At 41.0% G+C, this 20,106-nt stretch overlaps 1 protein-coding gene across 11 annotated transcripts in view; it reads left to right on the top strand.

Annotated features, from left to right (window-relative positions):
- Window positions 1-20,106, top strand: part of RAD51B (RAD51 paralog B) — a 467,347-nt gene that overhangs the window by 276,670 nt on the left and 170,571 nt on the right. For all 11 annotated transcript variants that reach the window (XR_008577203.1, XR_008577202.1, XM_054826023.1 and 8 more), the window contains exon 9: window positions 3,865-3,983. Coding sequence is in view for 9 of the 11 variants with exons in the window: in XM_054826023.1 (XP_054681998.1) it covers window positions 3,865-3,983 (119 nt within the window). In the remaining 2 variants the exon portion in view is untranslated. The remainder of the gene's footprint in view (window positions 1-3,864; window positions 3,984-20,106) is intronic.

The following is a 20,106-nucleotide window of genomic DNA, read 5'->3' as shown; positions in this document are numbered from 1 at the left end:
CCAGCATGCACCTTCACCTCCCCATGCTAGGATCCCATCTCTGTGCTTCTGGACAGCCGCTCCCTTTTCCCACATACTGCATCCATAAACTGAGATCTGCCCCCTTTCATCTGTCTGTCAGCCCTGTTTTCTGCCTCTCCTAGTCCCTGTGCTCCCTGTATCACCCGTGTGCCGAGCAGAAGCCATCACGCCAGCAGTAACTGGAGAGCTGTGCTCTAAGCAGGCTGGAGGAACTGCTGCCTGTCAGCTGTGATTGCACATCACTGCCTCTCTGGAAGCATCCACCCCGCAGCATGCATAAGCACCTTCATGTCAGAGCTGGGAGCTCTTACTTCATACCACTCTGAAGGGCTTCGAGTTGAACAGTTTGGGGACTTTGGAGCAGAGACCGAAGTCCCTTACGAGCCTGCTTTCTTCTTGGGCCAAGGTTGGTCTGATACTCCCATCTGCAAGTATGAAATATCAGGGTTTGGAAGAACAAGACAATGTGTGCTGAAAAATATCACTCTCTCTTTGAACAGTATTATTTATCCACTTCCTTCGTCCAGTTCATTAATGACTAAGTAGTGGTTGAAATAACAGAAAAGATAAGTCTCAGGGTTTTTTTAAGGCCGTGTTTGAATATAAATCTGTTTTCTTAACATATCCTCTTTCCTTCCTCTGAGACATTTACTATCTTTTTGTGTTTAGAGCAAGGAGAAAGAATGAAGCACATGCTGTCACTGCCCTTGAACTTCTTTGCAAAGCTGGCACTGCTTCCCCCTCAGTTCACTTCACTTCTTGTTGGTTTGCCTCCCTGCCTGCCTAATGCATCAGCTTGCAGGAGGATCCCCTATAAAATGGAAACCTTTCCTGTGAGGCATTCCTTTCCACTCTGTAAAAAGTCTTTGCTGTAAATTTGCTCCAGGCTTACTAACCACTTTGCACCAGAGTCATAAATTTGAATAACTTCACAGAAGAGGATTTGCCTGAAAGTGGGTCACACAAACAGCCCTCTTCAGACAGGGGCTGACACAGTATGGTACAGTAGGCTTGCTCCTGTGTAATAAAATAAAATAAATGACAGCAATTAGCTTGCTTGTTCTGCCACAAGGCTTACACCTCTAGCACTTCTGTTCACTTTGGGACAGGTTTTAGGCCTGGAAGGAATGCAGAATTAGGAATTGTTGTGGAGTGATATCTCCATAATATCAGCAGGCTCCAGATATTTAACCACTGAAATGCCCTGCTCAGTATTGTAACAGCAAGATCTTACTCCTTCTGTTAAATAATAGCAGAGACACACAATTTGAGGGAAGCTTGGATGTGACTTTTGCGGCTGTTTTATGCCAACAGTAGCTAATTCTGGAATGTCTGGGCTTTTTGTCTGTAGTCGGAGGTCCTCAAGCAGCGGTAGGTGAATTGCTTCTCGGTGGTGTGGAGCGGAGTCTTCCAGCTACATACAGGGGTGAAGTTACACCAGCTGTGAGGGGAACACCTCCACACCCACCAGCACTCACACTTTGCTGCCTCACTTGAATTTTGTGATTCCTACCCATTTCTAGCAGGCGGGAAAGAAGGATGATGTTGACAACAGGAGGAACTTGCAGCTTATTCCACATGACAAAGAGAGGATTGCGAAACTTTAAAGCTGCTTCACTGTCTTTTATTCTCCCTTAGCCTATTTGTACAGTAATGGCATTTTACTTTTGTGGTGTTAGCACAAAAAAGCAGAAGCTTGTAGAACTTAATGAACTTAATTAAGTAACTTGGTTTAAGTTATTCTAAGGCAATGGAATACAGACCTCCCAGCACCCTGCTTTAACACTTGAACCTGCTCTCTCCTCCAGCTGGCAAATTAAATCCAAAACATAGATGAAGAGAAATTATTATTGTCGATACATCCACCTTCCAATAGAGATGGGTTAGACTAATTAACAGAATAGCATTCCTAATATTGAAATTTCCAGTTAGATGCTCCTGCAGTGAGTTATTCAGGTGGAAGCTTAATGCTTGTCAAGATACTAGTACCTTTGTTTTGAGGAAAGAAAAGCAGCCATCCTTTCTGGATGGCACAACTGTAGCCTGTTTTCAGACTAGAACAGATGTTGTTCTGGAGGAGCGAGTATTGTGCGTGTCCCAGTGAGTTCCCATGACGTGGGAAGTAATTCAGACAAGTACAGAGTTCAGACTCTTGTCAAACTATTGGCTTGAACCAGGTGCTTCACTCATTTCTTTTGTAGACCTTAAACATTTGAAGACCTAATTGAAATCCAGCTGATGTTAATTGAACCTTATATTACTTGGGAGGGAGGTTTGAGATCTTCAGCTGAGTCCTATAGGACACTGCAATCATTCCAGGCCCCTCTCTCCAGCTGCTGCTCTCCTCTGCCTAATGCACTCTAATACAGTGTCCTTCTCATTGCTTGCAAGCTACCGGCAGTGACACAAATAATGATTATTACTGCAAGCCAACACTTTTGGTCTTACTCTTTACTGGATATTTGTCCAAAATAAAAGCTTTAGTGAATGAAGAAATTATGTTTCTGTGCTGAATAGTTGGGGGGGAAAAGTAACAAAACCCACAACCTTGCAAATGTAAAAGCAATGAAGGGTTTTAAACCTGAATCTTCCAGAAGCTCTGCTGAGCCATGACATGACAGTCATCTCAGTACAGTGTTGCTTCCAAAACCAATCACTTATAATTTAAGTTTAACATTAACTGTTGCATTACTGATCATTTTGACAGAAACATAAGGCTGCTCTGAAGTTTGTATTGCAGAGTGTCTGGTCTATCTTTAATTGACTTAGTTGACAAGGATTTCATGACTCTCTTGGGGAAGCAATTTAGTTCATTGCCTGATAGATGACAGGAAGTTCCTCGACTTTAAATCTAACTTTCTCTCATTCAACTTTAGGCCAACACTCATAGCTTTTTAACAGTATGGACTGTCTGTCTCAGTTCAATTTTCAGCTTGCACATGATCATTTATACTCATGTAACAATTGGGATTTTGTTTCTGTATTTCTTTGGTTTGTCTGGCTTGCTCTGTTCTTGAAGTGTCATTTGAAGTACAAACAAGTCACCCATCTATCTGTTCATCTCACACAGAACTTGTGGTAAGCAAAGATGAAGGTATGGGGCACCTACCTGCCTGTGTATGTATATGTGGTTTCAATACAAGAAGACTCAGGTGCAATGGCAGTTCAGCAACTGGATCATGTGGCATTATTGGAAACACTTCTTTATGTTGTCATTGCTGATTGCAGCAAAGTGCATTTTCCTTCAGGGTTATATAGAGTTCATATGATTTCAGAGACACCAGAATGGTATTTACAGCTAAGGGGCTCCCTTCTTTGCAAATCTTAGAAAATGTGTGGAATGCCTGATGGCATGAAGCAGCATTCTGATTTTCAGACCAGGGTATTATGGCACCACATTCTGCTCCTTTAGCTTCCCTTTTTGTTATGTCATTGTATGCTGTCGCTCTGCTGGCCTGCTTCCCTCTCCTCGGTGCCCATAGAAAGCTGGTTTGCTTGGGGATAGTATGTCTAAAAAGGAAGAGGCAAGTGTCCCCCATGCATGCTGCACCTCCAAATATTTAATAAATGTACCGATCCCTCCAAGAAGGTAGGTACTACTATGCAACATATCCTTAATCCTTGGCACTTTGTCTAGGTGTCAGAGGGTGAGATGGAGAACTCACACTGCAGGTGTATAAATAAATCAGAAAGGTAGGAAATTCATGCGATAGTGCCATCTATTAAGTATTAATTGTGATTACGTAGCTTAGGGAATGATCCAAGATGACTGATTAAAGTTTCCATGCTGAACCCTTCACTGTGGTGCAGTCCTGACGCAATTCCTTTCATATTTATCTTCAGGAGCTTCTGGAAGTGGGAAGAGGGAATCCGGTTGTGTGACAGCAGCCCTCGGCAACACATGGAGTCACAGCGTCAACACCAGGCTCATCCTACAATATCATGACTTGCCGACAAGACAGGTGAGAACTTAACAACGAAGAGAATTTAAATAAAGCTATACCAGCAAGGGTCAGTCAGATGGGCTAACCGTGTCCTTCAGCTCCTGTGGTGATGCAGTGTGTGTTGAGAACCTGGCACTCTACAGCCAATTGCTTATTTGGGGTGGGGGGCAGTCAGTATCCTTTGATTTCAGGGATGGCCATTCCTCCAGTGCTTCACTGTGCTTAGCTGAGTCAGTCACAGGACCTAGCGTTGGCCTGTTGGCACAGACATACAAGTTCCTTGAGCTTTGAGTGCATTTCATCTTGTGGAGATGAAGGGTAATCTTAAAAGTGCTTTCCTACATGGGGATTTTGGGGCAGGAGTAGGAGGCTAGTCCTTTCACTGCCATGATTGTTTTGCTGTCATCCTTTCCAGTCTTTGTGGCAAATTTCATCTGTGACTGTTAGGACAGGGAGCACTCTATCTTCTGCAGCTACTGTTTGCAAGTGGAAGCTTGCTGCCTGCACCAGCAAGCTTAACTTGGAGCAGTAAGTGCAGTACCGATTTTCCAGAAGTATGCCTGCAAAAAGGAGAATGCTTACCTCTTTCACTAAGAGACTTCATGCTTTTGAGTGGAATATAGTAGCATTTTTGACTGCATTCTTCACCTCTTGATTTAAAAAAAACTGTGGAAAACTAGGAGGCAAGACATTTAGAGTATGATTGAGGGAATAACTTTTTTTTTTGTTTTTAAAAACATCGTAACCCATGATTTCATCTGTCCCATGGGATATCTGCAGTTAGCATCTCTTTTGGCTTTGTCTATTCTGTTTTCACATTGATGTAACTCTTTCCAAAGGCCGTGACCCTCAGTCTTAATGTTATTGATTTTCTGCCCATTAAAGTAGACACCTGTCAGAAAAATTGCTACGCAAAATTTGTACCATCTTACTCCCATAGCATTACTACCCACATGCGTTCAGATCGGTGCTTCTGGTTTTGCTGCCACAACACAAGGTTTCTCACTTTGAGGCTGCAGTCTTTAGAGCCAGAGGAGAGGAAGCCATTCCGTTTTATTCTGCTCATTAGAAATAAAATCATAATGATGGCACTTCTGTTCCTGCAAGTAGTGGGCACTGTGGAGCAGCAGTAGTCCCCTGGACTCTCAGGTAGCAGGTTAACTGTGTTAAATGCAGTTAGAAAAAGCATCTTCTGGACTCACTTCTAAAGGCTGTGCACAGTTGTATAGAAACATAGTCTGGTCTGTGGTGAATTCTCCTTTTCTACATGTGTGTGCAAAACACAAAGTTCTTCACAAATTTCCTGGATCGCTTTGGAGGTACATGAGAGGTGGACTTGGCAAAGGGAAAAGGGCAGAAACTGGGCTTTGTGCTGCTTCATGATGCAGTCGGCTAAAAAGAATTAAGAACATTCCTCTGGTGGTGGAAAGAGGGAGCAGTTTCCTAAAGAACATTTGGATATTAAATATAGTTTTTCCTGATTTTGCTTGAGGAGTAATAGATCGCAAGTGTATGAAATGTTATTTTCAAGCCTTTAAAATTCCATTATAAAAATATATTATGATCCACTTTAAAAAAAAGCTGAGTTTTACTCTGTAATTTGCTGGGTTTATCAGGCACACCGCCTTGCTGGCACGTGAAGCCCTGGGCTCATTGTTTTGGTTAAGCAGAAGAACTAAATCTACAGTGAGGAAAAACAACTTAAAGTAAACATTAGTATATATTATTAAAAGCAACATAATCTGAAACAGAAGCATGATATGAATAGTGATAGGTCTGTGAAGTCCATGAATGAAATGGGATATGTCCATGATGTCCTGTAAATATTTTTCTGTTGCCGATAGCTGTGTTCTTTCTTTAGATAAATTATCTTCTCTTAAAGTCATAGAAATCTTTCAGCTAGACATGCAGTTTCCACTTAGAGGAAGGCATCTAGAACTACCCTACCTGTAGCAGCACTGTATTGATTAAATTACTGTAGTTTTACAGACATATGTTCTTTCATAATTGCTTTATACCCACTTTCAGAAATGAATTGTGAATAAAGGTGTCTCAGTTCTTGAGATGCCATTTCAGTCATCGTAAGGTGATTCTGCCAGGAGGTATTGGATTTCAGAGCTTTGAAAATCAGCACTTCTTAAGGAAGCTTAACTTGGAGGTCCAAAAATTCTCAAGTCAATAATCACTTTTACAAATTCTCATATTACTGTAGTAAAAAAAAAAAAAAGCCCGTGATTATCTGTGTAGTCTTAAAGTGAAGTTCTGCCCAGGGAAATTACTGAAAGCACACAGTTGTTCCAGAGATTTGGGTGAAAAGTTAGTGCAAAAACAAGTTTTTCCTGCTTTTCACAATTTCTGACCCTGCAGAATCAATACTGTTCAAGGAATAACCTGTGTTTTGTTCTGACTTGCACAGCGGACACAATTTTTTTCTTTCAAAAGTTAGAATTCATTCGTTCTTCAGTCACTTGACCTCCTGAAGAAGCTCCTCCTGGCTCTACTTTCACTCCTCCTTTTCCTGGAAGGGCAGAGCTGACAGTCTGAGGCATCTTCCCTTACATCCGACTTCCATGATAGTAGAGCTACCGTGATAATCCTTGCTGGGGAATCCTACCCATCAAGAGAGAAGGCACCTCTTGAGATGCCCTGGGCCATGAGGCCCAAGGGTGGTATTCTTCAGAACATGAAGTGATAATGTAAACGTTAAGGAGGATTCAAGCAAGCAGTTTTCCAGAACCATACTATCTTCTGGACAGGCCAGGCCACTGGGCTGCTAGATGCTTGTTCTTAGTCATGCAATATTTGCTTCTGGGAAAGCTTGGAAGATGTAGTCCCTGTTCCTGAAACTTTGGGGAGTGCCAGGGCAGCAGGTGGCAGAACGAGCATGCAACAAACCTAGGGAAATTAAGCATAGAATTCCTACACAGGAATTTTTTTATATGTTAAATAAAAGGTTCCTTCATTTTGTTTGTCCAGTAGACATTTTTTCAGCCAACTATCCCTTTTTCCACTCCACCCTCCGTATGTCTGGTGAACATTAATAAGACAGCAGCCAATTCAACAAAGTAATGAAATTTCTGGGCCGTCCTGCCTGCCTTAAAATCAATTAGGTTTGCTTTATTGCTTGGATAGGAGCAGGTTTCTGAACAAACAGATGAACTTTCCTCTTTTGCCCCCTTCTAGAAGCCAGTGTTCTGGTTTCGGTTTCCTCCAGGACAGAAGTAACGGCAGAAGCAGGTTTCCAGTCTGCATTTAAATTCCTTATGCCACCAAAACCCAGAAGCACGGACTACAGTGTAGGAATCTTTTAAGCGCTGAGGTGGGACCGAGCTGCACGACTTCCGCAACGGCACGGTGGCATAAGAGCTTGGGAGAACACAGGGAAAGTTAATTGTTTTGCACAAATGGGTCCATGAAGGGAATTTGCTATTGTCTTTATGGATACTGATACTTGATTCTCCCTAAGCACTCTTGTAAGTAGTTAACCATGACATTTGTTTTCCTGAAATCCATACATAAACATGCAGACCCTTTGAGTTTCAGCCAAAACCAATGGGGCTGCACTAGAAACTGTCACGACTCCTCAGTTAGCCCTACGTGTATAATTATCCTTCTTTCCTGAACCAGAGTCAGCAGGCTCCAAGGTTACTGTTTTCATGTGTGCTCAGCTGTCTTTGCGGGACAGCATGATAGGGTTTAATACGTTGACGTGCTATATTTAACATTTTATTCTTGTCTGCTGGAGACAGGGTGCTGGATTAAGCGAGACACTGGCCAGATCTGATATGGCAACTTCTATGGGCCTGGTTTATTTTATAGTTTTCAAGGGATTTGTGAGACTCATAGTACTGTGTTAATGTCTCTAACGTGTTTTGAAATTCTCAGATGGGAAGCGCATATAGAAGTGTTATTCTATAACAAATCAGTGTTTTCCTGTGGTATTTTCAAGAAAGAGCTTTTAGGATTGAGATAGGGGCTGGAGCTTTCAAGCTGTGCCAGGTGAGCCGTTGTGCAGCAATTTTCCTGCTTCAGGTAAAGCGTTTCAAATGCATGAGTATATGGTGAGTCATTGTTAAAAAACAAAACAAAACAAAAAACCCCTTCTCTCATTCAGACTAATGCCAGACATAACTTTTGTTGTGTCCTTGGTTACAGACCAGCTGTTTTGTCTTGCTCTGCTTAGTATCATATGAATAAGCTCTGAATAAGCATTCCAAAATTGCGATGGTGAAGTAACCATGGTACTCACTGGCGTGGGGAAGGGCTGGGAGAGAGCCGAGGGGAGTGAGGATGAAGTTTTACATTTATGTTACTTGCTAAGGCCAACTGCTATGATTCTTTACCTTAAATTTGTTATAATTCTAGAGACACAGTTCTTTTGAATTGTACAGATGTTTGGCTGCAACTCTACCAGTCATTGAAAAAATATATTAAAAATAGAAATAACGTAACTTGTTGCAGTCATGATGATTTCGGAGCATAAGTGAGACCAAATTTGTCTCTCCCTGTAAAACGCTGAAGGTAATTGTTATGTGGACTCTGTAGCTGTTGGATAGCTGTCCTGTTTTAAAGATAACACCAGCTGAGGTTTTCATTTATAAAAAAGGGAAGAAAATAAACCACAGAAAATAAAACAATTACAAAGAAAGCAAGAAGACTGTGGAAGAAACATACACTAAGTACTAATGTCTGGGGTTAACACTTTTAAAATGTTGCTAATGGTCTGGTGGGTAACAAGTGAAGTAATGAAGTTTGGAAATAGCATCCAACTTTCACGTGTTGAAACATAACGGAAGATTGTAGCCTCATACTAGAAAGGGTTCTGATTACTTTGGTGAGATGGTAATATTTGCTGGGGAGAAAGAAGAGGCAATGAAATGTAATCAGACAGAACATGTACTGGAATCACTCTGAGGTGGAGGGAGTAAGGCGAATAATACAAATAAAATACAAAGAGCATTGGTGTGTTTTCTCCTATTAACTTTGTAGCAATTATAGCTACCTACTAAAGCAAACTGAGAAGAAGAAAAAGCAATTAAAAAAAGGTCTTTTTAACAGTCTTAAACATAGTTTTGGAGTCAGATGAGGCAGACGGAGATGGCCACTAGTGTTGAGAAATGCAGATGGAAAGCTTTTCACCTACTTCAGTGGGAGCAGAGGAGAAGCTAGTTCAGCCTTTGACATGGTGGGGCATGAAAGAGCCCATAGAGAACTGGGCAGTGAAATCTGTGTTTGGCCAAAGGAGGTGCCTGAAGATGTGTGAAGGTTGCCCATCGTTATGTGTGAGGGAGGAAGCATTGCTCTTTACATTGTCTTCTGCTGAGCTAGGATTTGGGGAGACTCAGAAAAAGAAGTCCCAGTACCCTAAACAAGAACTGGAGAAAGCTCTGCGTGTGGGTTTTTAGCAGAAGTATTAAGACAAATGAAGTGCCATTCAGCAGCTGCGATCCATGTCAGGAAAACCTGTCTTTATATGCTACATGAATCATGTGTATAGTATAGTAATGCAGATTATGTATACAATACTTTTTTTTTCAAGTGTTTAGACGTGAGAAAATCTGCAGATGGCAGTGGATAATGAGGTCCAGTAAGCGGTGATAGAAAAGGGATGTGGCTATTGGGTTGTTTCAAAATGGAAGTGGTGCAAAGTGTGTATCTGTTCTAAGCCATCTTATTATATAATGTGCTTATCATATGGAAAATCAGTTCCGTGAAAACATGAAGAGAGCTTGTTTGTTTGTTTTGTTTTTTTTTTAAGATAAGAATGATGGCATGGAATCATGCAAGGGATAGGAAATTTTGCAGGAAAGTAGATTTTTTTTTTTTTCAGATGAGAATAATTTTTTATGGTTCTCCATTATGGAGGATGCTGCTTTTGAAGAAATAGCTGTGGGAAGACTACAGGAGCACATACTTGAATTCTGCAAACCCTTCCATTTAAAGAAATGTTGGGTTTTTTCTAGGATACACAGTTTACAGAGACTTCTGCCTCACCTCTGCTATTGTTTTAATATTTTGAAGCAAGACACAATGAAAGGTTGTTATGGCCTCAAATTTCCATGCATGTGTACAAACCACATCCTTTAAATTGCATAAATAAGAAGCTTATGGGTTTTCTTCTGATTAAAAAGGCTCTAGACTGATAACCCTTATAACAGAAATCTTTTGCTTATCCATAGATCATATATTAGCATAAGCAGCTATATGAACTTGAGTTGCATGTGAACAGGATGAAACTGGACACAATGCACAACTGTAGCATAAACAGGTGATTATCAACACAGCATGATACTGACTTAATCCAGCAAAAGTGCCAAATTAAAGGATGCCATAAAAATAGAGAAGGTTCATGAACAAGTATGTGGAGCTCAAACATCACTAGGTCACTTACTTTCCTGACTTGTGTGTTTGTTCATGTCTCTATTTGCAGTAAGCTTCCTTCTTAATGGACTTGCGGGGGATGGTCATACAATATAAACATCACTGTAGCCCTGTCTACATTAAATGGGACTGGATTTATGGCCCTCTCCTCTTAACTGGACACTTTTATATAGAGAAAAATGTTTCCATCGTTCTTGAACAAGAATTCATTTACTCAGGTGCTTATATAACACTATAACCAACTTGTTATCTAAGAATCTAAATAGAAATGAAAGGACCCTAGATAAAATGGAAAAGAACAGAAGAAAACCTTCAAATAGTTCATCTTTTTCTCTGTCATTTTTTTTAATAAGCATTGCAGGTTTTCTTAATGAAGATTATTCTAATGTCAGATTGACAAAATATAGCAGCAGCTGTGCAAACTTTGAACTCATCTATCTGTAGTTCAAAGCATCCTAAAGAGAGAAGCAGGAACATCAGACATGGGTACTTTCTGTTAGATGTCTTTGACTGAGAGGCCAGTCAGCTCTCATAGGTGACTCCTCTTTGCTGCTAATCTACACTGGTTATGAGTTAACCATCTCATAGTACATTGTACTTTCGAATTACTATGCAAGCATTTGCTGACTGCAACGCCCATGCCAGGTGCTCATAACCGAGGAAACTGAGTCATAGATAAGTAACTGGCCAGAGTAAATCCTTTGCAGCTGGGAGCAAAGCTGGAATCTCTTCACTGCCACTTATTTGTCACTAAACTTGATTTTGCTCAACCTTTACTGCCTCTGTTTCAGGCACTTAAGTCTTTGCACCTCCTTGTGGTGTGTAGTTCCTTAGTTCCTCAGCTGTGAAGGTACTCTTTCTGCTTCCTTCTCCAATTTTATCTGCAGATGAACTCACCTGCTGAACTGGTTTTAACTGTAGTCACTGACTCCTCTCCTAAATCTCTCTCCTTAGCATGCCATAAACTTTTCTTCGCCAGTGTTCACCATTAATAAAAGGTTAATGAAACTGAGACTGTGGATTGAGCTATATGGCAAAATTCTCTCTCTGCTTCCTTGTTTCCAGTCTCTGTTGATACCGTAGGTGATTTTTCTAAGCCTCAGCTCTAGAAATCACCTTGCATTCCTAAGTCTCTCCTCTTTGCAGACATCAAAGCTATTCCAAGTTGCAAGTTCCCAACAAAGCGAGTAGCTAGCACTTAACGTTTTTAGATTATTAAAATGCTTGTCCAGACTCTTATCTTCCATATTGGTTAATGCAACTTCTTCATTGCTAGTATTATCAACCCCATATTTCTTTTATTTCTTCCAAACACACCACATAAAATAGAATTGCTACCTTGGTGAGACCTCCTTAGTCACAGTGACATTATTGTTTTAATTTGTATCTATTTTCTCAGTTCTGTAACTGGAAAAATGGCCTTTTGCCTTGGTCCAGTTGATAATTCTGCACCTTCATGTTAATCAGATAGCAGATTCTCAGAAATTGGGGCTATGTCTCCTGCTCTTTATTGGGAGCCACTTAACGGTCAGGATAGGAGGAGTAAGATTACTATAACAAAATCTGTTCTGAATATAAACAGAGCACTTCAGTCTGTGACGCTGTTAATCCAACGCCCTTTACAAACACTGCATTTACAGTTCACTAAAACAGCATAAAAATGGAGAAAGAACCAGATAGGACTTTCAGGCTCTGGTCTGAATTGTCTGAAGAATGCTCTGTTTGTAAGCTTAAGCCCCTTTGCAGAGAGGGAATGAACACAAATTCCCATCCTGTTTATACAGAATCACTTTTCTGATTTTTATTGGACTTCAGTGTGAGTTTTCCCCTGAAAACAGAGTGGAATTAACCTAGGGCAGATTCTGTCATCAATATCTGAAGTGTCATTGCTCCTAACATCAGAGTGGCAATGACCAAAGTTGTTTACCCTTGGAATGTCTTGGCAAATCCTCCTGCCTCCTCTCTTCTACCAGATCCTCTTTTTTTTTCTTTTTTTTCTTTTTTTTCTTTTTTTTTTTTCAATTGAAAACAAGCAAACTATAAAGTCTAACTCAAATTTAAGTGTTTATTATTCAGAAAAGTTCTGCTAAGTCTGTCTTAGAATATAGCATACTTAAAGCTTGGAGGCATTCTTAATAGTGAAAAAGATCAGAATATCATTATGAAGGACCTGGACAACCTTAAGTAGTGAAAATATAGTGGAATATAATTTTGATAATAGAAATAATCTTTAAAATAATATTGGGCATTACAAATGAGTTTCTGCTTTATACAAGGAGCATACAAGCTCAAAGTGAAGCTAATACTGGAGTGGTTTAGTTTATCACAGAAAAACTAATTCAACAGTGTAATGCAATCATGAAAAGGGTCTGTGCTATCCTAGGATAGATCAGGCAGGGTATTTTCAAAGGAAAGAGAAAAAGTGTTTGTACCAAGACACTGAGGACATCTCTGGAATACTGTATATGGCCTGGATATGTGTGTTCAAGTTACTTTCTTATTCTTTCTTCTCTTTCTACTTACTTTCTTCCCAGGTAAGGTCTGTGCTAGATAGAATATATTTATTGACATAGCAACAAGTTTGATCTGTCACTGGTAAAAAAATAAACCTCGGACAAAGTTTTAAAACCAATTTTGACATGCTGACTTCAGTGGGCAAAATGCATCACATCTGTGAAAAGGCAGGGATCAGACATGATCCCCATGTTCAGGCATTATGACTTTTATGATGCTCTAAACATATTAAGGGGCAATTATCTCAGGAGTTTGTATATCTAGGATATTATACTTTGAACTTGAATTTTTGCTTGTTTTATGAATCTAATGTCATTGAACTGTTCTAGATTGACAACACAGGAGAATGACAGCCAGTGAGTGGCATTTAAAATCTGCTGTGCAGAAAAAAGTGTGTTTTCTTCAGTTCAGCCTTATCAGTATATCTACCCTGGGTAAGATCAATTAATCTAGAGGGATTTGCTCTGCGTAGACTTTTTGATCTTTGATCTCTGTAATTCCTGTCTATGGTATCAGTGCCCTTAGCTGCAGTCTAAAAACAGACTGAAAAAGAAGACACCCTCTTAACTACTTAGAAACTGAATACAGACTCACTTTAAGAAACCATACCACTGCCTGAGATGGACTGCACCTTGAAATGCAGGGGGTTTTGATGGTTTCCAATGTTGGTGACCTGTTGGGAGCTGCCTGGCCAACTTTTATCACATCTACCCATCATATTTCATCAAGAAAATAATAAAAGATATAATTTTCACAATATTACCTTCCCCTAGACTGATTGTTGTAACTGTTGCAAAAATGCAATGGGATTTTAGGACATCTGCTCAATCAGGAATGGAAAGGATGTGTCCAGGAGATGGTAGTGTATTATACCCACATTGAGGAAACATCGGAAGATACTTGTGACTAAAAGGTAAAAGGCAATATGAATAGCTAGCAGAGCCATCCAGCTTCTGGCTCTCATGTGTAGTACTTATGCTGCACTTTGATTGGGGAGATGTGTGTCCTCTGGATACATATTAACAGAAAAGAGTAAATTCCTCAATCCATGTTGAAGTTCAGTGTTTCTGACAGGCTTGTGATTGATGGATAACTTCAGCTTTTCAGATACAGGTAGGAAGTAGTGTAAAGTGCAGCTCGGTTAATGAATGGCTTCTTCCTTGAGTATTCTTATTGGAGCAACACTAAATTGGAAATAACTAACCAGGTAATTTGTCAATAATTTGCCCCTGTCTTATCAAAAACATGACAGACCTAGGTTGCAGTGTAGCATGTGAGGCACTACTGAGGTTGTTCTCCACGGGAAAGCACTCATTTGATTTATCTTGGGTTTTCAAGGCCCTTTCACATTTGTCACAGTGATGGTTCATGGTGTCCCTTATTAGTCATTATTTCCTACAAGTGAGCCCTGAGTCTCTGGCAGAAGTTCTTGCACTATTCCTGACTGAACAATCAACCTTGGCTTTTTCATAGAATCATAGAATACCGGGTTGGAAGGGACCTCAAGGATCATCTGGTCCAACCTTTCCTGGCAAAAGCTCAATCTAGACAAAAGGACCATCTAGACAAGATGGCCCAGAACCCTGTCTAGTTGAATCGTAAGGTTCCAAGGTAGGGCAATCCACCACTTCTCTGGGGAGATTATTCCAGTGGCTGATTGTTCTCATTATGAAAAATTTTCTTCTTGTGTCCAGTGAGAATCTCCCCAGGAGTAACATGCACCCATTACCCCTTGTCTTTTCCATGTGACTCCTTGTAAAAAGGGAGTCTCCATCTCCTTTGTGGCCACCCTTTAAGTACTGGAACATGGTGATGAGGTCTCCTCTAAGCCTTCTTTTCTCAAGGCTGAACAAACCCAATTCTCTCAGCCTCCCCACATACAGCAGGATTTTCCGGTCCTTTGATCATCTTCGTGGCCTTTCTCTGGACCCTCTCCAGCCTGTCCACATCTTTTTTGTATACTGGGGATCCAAACTGAACACAGTATTCCAAGTGTGGCCTAACAAGTGCTGAGTAGAGTTGGATAATGACTTCTTTAGCTCTGCTGGTGATGCCCTTGTTGATGCAGCCCAGCATTCTGTTGGCTTTCTTTGCTGCTGCAGCACACTTGTCCACCAGAACCCCTAGGTCCCTTTCCACAGAGCTGCTTTCCAGCCAGGTGGATCCCGGTCTGTGCTGCACTGCTGGATTGTGTTTTCTGAGGTGCAAGACCTTACACTTGTCCTTGCTGAACTTCATAAGGTTCTTGTTAGCCCACTCTTCCAGCCTATCCAGGTCTTCCTGCAGGGTGGCTCTCTTTTCTGCCACTTGACTTAATTTGGCTGTGCAGATGTCTCTGCAGTTCAGGGTGTTTACATGCTCCACAGCACTGAACTGGAAGCTATGGAGTTTAAGTTGCACAGACACCTGAGTTGGCCTTGTACAGAGCTAACGGTGGTCCAGGAGGAGTCTGAGTCAAGAAAGTCTTATCAGGCCTGAGCCCACACTGCCATTTTACTCAGCAAATTGATGTTTCTGGTCCAAATTGTGTGTTTGTTCTTCACTGTATGTCACTGAATTTCTTTCTCTTATTGTCACTATTTATTTATCTATCTAATAATAATATAAAACTCTGTACCCATATTCATCTCAAGCTACGGATAGAAAGTCACCTAATCCCCTCTTAACTTGTGTTGATGTTTCCAGGTGGATGTGGTACATCAAAAGGAAACTAAATTTTTCTCCTTTTTTCATACATGTTGTCTTACTTCTCACTTGCAATCTTATAATGGCCATCTCAGTCTTCATTTGAAGTAACTGAGCAGGCTGAAAAGAGAAAATAGAAGTGTAAACTGGCACAAAAATTAAAAGAGTTTCTTACTCATGTCCACTAATTGGTCTTAAATATAGAGATATAGAAAAGAAAAAAAATAGCCAAACAGCTTCCTGTAAGAAATATAATAAAGGCTGCCATTTGGGTACTGTTGCAGGAAAGAACAGGTTGAGAGGTTTTTTTCATCCTTTTTTTCCTACAGTTGTGCATTTTCTTTGCTATGGCTACATTTTTGTCTTTTGAACATAGCAAAATAAGTTTTCCAAAGTTCGCAAGTAGTTAAGATCCCTAATGCACATGGACCAATCTGAATTTCTTAAGCATAATCCCCATGCAAGAGAATATCCAAGAGCTGTAAATGCTACTCCAGGTAATTTTGTGAAAACAATGACCATTATGTCTGATCTTTGCTTCTATTTCTTCTCCGACATAAAAAGGTTTGTTAACCTGCTGATTGTTATTTGGGGCACATTGTCATCAAAAATTTCAGATCTGATGGGTTCTAAAGCAATGTTTCAGGTCCTAAAGGGCTGTCCAGCATGTAGTGCATCTATGCCATGCACTGGAACGAGCAGGTTTGTCTTTACCTGCTGGGGATTGGTGGGGATCGGTGGGGATCCACTGCCCTCTGGAAACGTAAATGAAGTCTCCTGAAACATTTCATGTTTGTTAGGGAAAAGTTTTTCTAGGACTATGTTATTCAACAGTTGTACATTCAGCAATACAGATGGTGTTTATAAGGCCATTAAGCTTTCTTTGAACACATTGTTTTCCACTCTCCCCCAATAATGTTCTTGCTGGAGAAAATCTGAGTCTTGTAGAAATTAAATTTTAAATTAAATCTATCACCTTTTCACAACACCCATAAAGCATGACAGTGCTCCAAAAGCACACACATTACATCTGTATGTATTAGCTCACAGATCTGTTAGCTTTTTTTTCTCTTGTCCTTGTTATGCGATGCCCAGTGGACTGTAAAATATACTCTACTGAGGCTTTACATAAGATAATATTGCTGTCTCTCGCATGTGAACTTAGCAGTGTTGTGTTAGCTCATCTCCAGGGACTTGACTTTTAGGAACAGAACAAAGTGAACACACAAAAGAAGTTGGAAAGGGTTTTTGTTTGTTGCATGTCGAAAGCATTTTGCAGCCACTAGTAGGGGTGAAAAATATTTACGCTGTGGTCTAGGACTTGGTTGAATCCCAATCTTTTTGGCCCAAGTCTGGGAATTTAGGATTATGCCTTTACATCAAGGAAGTATGAAGGACACTGTTGTTCTTACTGATGTCCAAAAAACAATGAATGCAGGATGGGGACAGCACGCTTTTGATGCTCTTTTACAATGGATTAATTTTCTTTCAATTTATAAACAGTAATGTTGAGCTGTTTCATCATTTAGAAAGCCAAAAGAAAGTGAAAGAAGGAATGAGTATTGGCTACATAAAGATTCGAGACACATTAGAAACAGGCATCAGGGCTGAATTTGCAGTGGATACTTCTGTATCTGTAGAAGATAAATATGGTGTTAAAACTATCATAAAGAAGGTTCATAGAGATCTGAAGAAGAATAAAAGTAATAAATCATGATGGGCAATGCATACGCTAAGAACATATACTTAAGAATGTGTATTCCTTATGTTGTGCTGGTGAATTACACCGAGCTGATATCCTCCATGCAGCGATGAGGGCTGGATGTTGTTTGGATCCTGACCTCTGCAGCCACATGGGCAGAGGAGCCAGCGGCATCTCTGAGCATGTGGTTCTGCGGAGGAGAAAGTGCGCAGATGCCAGGCTTCTGTGCTGTCCTCCCCGCTGGTCCTGTCTCTTCTGGGCAAGTCTGGCAGGCTGGGTGGAAGCAGCCATGTATTCTGAGAAGAACTGCTCTGGTGCTATTGTACTGATACTCCCTTAGGACTCCTTCCCGATTCGGGCCGCATGATCCCGGGGATAAGGCAGTGTTCCAAGATGTGTCATAAATAAGAATTGTATCCTTCAGCCCCTTTGTTATTTCCAGAACCAAAGTCAAACAGAACAGTATGGAAGGCTCTGAAAAGCTACATAAACTTTATTTTCTGTTCTTCTCACTACCAGTGTGCCCTAAGTCTGATGAGTGACCGCAAACTGCCACACAGGAGAATTCCCCTCAGAGGCTGTGTTTATGCTACCCAACTACTTTATCCAGCCACAGCACCATCCTCAGATCCCCTTTTCTCAGTACTGTTTCATTGTGGTAACCAGGACATGCTGGCTGGCTGGCTGCTTTCCTGTTTAGTAAAAGCTACAAGCATTTTCTCCTGAATTACCCTTCACATTGGACAACTACCAGGTCTTTGGGCCTCAGAAGTATTATAGCATAGGAAATCATCATGTCCAAGCTCTTGTGAGGTTTCCTGACCTCTAGAGGACTCTCCACTGGGAAAATTAGGAGAGACTCAGAAACAGAAAAGACGACAAAATTCAGTTTACAAAGTAGGGAATAAAGCACGTGGCAGGGAGACAGAAAGCACTTCTGGGAAGAGGTCTGCTGTTCCATGAGCAGAAGGGAGCCGACTTCATGCTGGGGAGCTTGCACCAGAAGTCTGGCGTAAGTGGAAGTATACTGGAGGCAGCCTGGTTTTGTGCAGTTTCCTGGCCAGGTTGCTGCAGTTCAGACACAATTTGAATAAACATCTGGGACTGCATTTTCTTTTCCAACTAAAACTTGAAGTCGCCCAAGGTTTGCCTGGGCAGTGCAGTTCCCTGCCACTGAAGTTATTGTTAAGTTACATGCATTAGTCAGGAAAAGGCACTCTGGGTTTGGGAGTTCAGGGGGCTGCTTGCAGTCTGGGAGAGGACATCTGAGCAAAAGCAGCGTTTTGTTAGATTTGGCCTATTGCATTCAGGACAGTCGTTGCTCTGGAGCACAGCAGGGCAGTTCACCTTGGAAAGTTTTGCTTTTGTTGTCTGTGATTGATTGTCTTTGATACTCATCTGAGGTTTTGATGGTTTCCTTCCACTGAAGTTATGTTTACTAAGTCCAAGGATATTCAGAGCTCCTCATTATCATGCCTGAAGCTAAAATCATGTCTGAATGGCAGTACATATTACATGCTGAGCTCTCTCATTTAAAATCCAATGTTTGGCTCATCGCAAGGACTGGAACAATTTGCAGACTGGTCGTCTAGCAGTTGCTAGCAACTACCTGGACAGGCACAGCCAAAACACGTGCCTTTGGTCTGGTTTTATGCAAGAGGAAGGAATTGACCCCACTGAATATTTGAGAAAACAGATAGCAGAGCTGTTGCTTTTTGATCCTTCTGCTGTACCCTCTAGGTAGGGGAAAGTAGGGTATCTCTGGAGCTGCGCCTACCTGGCAGAAAATTAATACAGTGAAGCTGCTACGCATGTCTATCTCCATTCCTGGTTTTGGACTGAAGCAAAGAAATGCTACATGATTTTCATATAATTGCTCAATAAAACAGTGGCAAAGTTAGGAAGAAAACTCATGAATCCTGATTCCCATGTCCTGACGTTATGCACTATTAAAAAGTCCTTTATGTATGTATTGCTCTTTAGAAGCAAGATCTGAAGCCAGCCAGGTATAGCAAGGCTTGAGATTCATAGAGTGTCCTCTTTCCTGGACTTGTCCGCTCCCCTGTTTCTCCTCTATTCTTAAAAGGTTCTTGGCTTTCATTTCTATCTCCTCCTTTTGTTTGTTTTCCTTTCATTTCTTTCCTTGGTAAGTATTGAATGTCTCCTCTGGGAGTAAGCCTAGCCACATGTGCGTGCAGTGATGGTTTATTTTTATTGGAGTCATTGCCTGTGACTGTTATTCATTACTATAGGAAGAACTGCTCTAACAAACTGCTCTGAGAGCTTTTTCTGTTGTAAAAAGTCCTGTTTTGTCCATAGCCATTGAGGGTATCTACTGCCATCATTAAGACATTGAAAGTTTGGAGCTTGGACACTGGTGCTGCCTCCTGATCGTCCTGTTGTGTCTGGTGTTGCAAAGCAGAATCTCAGCTTCTCTCAGCTTCCTGGCCTGTTGTCTCTTTAGGTCAGCTTTTCAACCATCTGTCCACCTCTCTGCTACCCAAGCAACTTAATTGGCCTCTGCAAGGGGAAGAATTTGTGGTTGCACAAAGCTAGCACAGTCACTGACTACTGTTATGGCCTCTTATGATAATAAAGGGTACAGCCAGAGCACCACCAAGCACAGCCTGCCTGGGATGAAATGGCTGATTCAGAAAAGGCAAGTCACAAGTAGTATAAAATGCTTTTATCTTGCACTTCTAGTCTTGACACTGGATAGGTCATCAGCAGCCCTGTTTTCTTACTTTTATTCTTAAGTTATCACAAATTTCTGTGTCACCGTGGGCAAGACCACCATCTCCCATCTTTAAGGTCATGTAAGGAATTCCTGGTTCTTCTTTAAGATGAATCTGTAGCATA

The sequence above is a fragment of the Grus americana genome, chromosome 5 (genome assembly GCF_028858705.1).
Source record: "Grus americana isolate bGruAme1 chromosome 5, bGruAme1.mat, whole genome shotgun sequence".
NCBI lineage: Eukaryota > Metazoa > Chordata > Aves > Gruiformes > Gruidae > Grus > Grus americana.
Note: the sequence above shows the minus strand (reverse complement) of the source record. Positions and strands in the feature narration are given on the sequence as shown.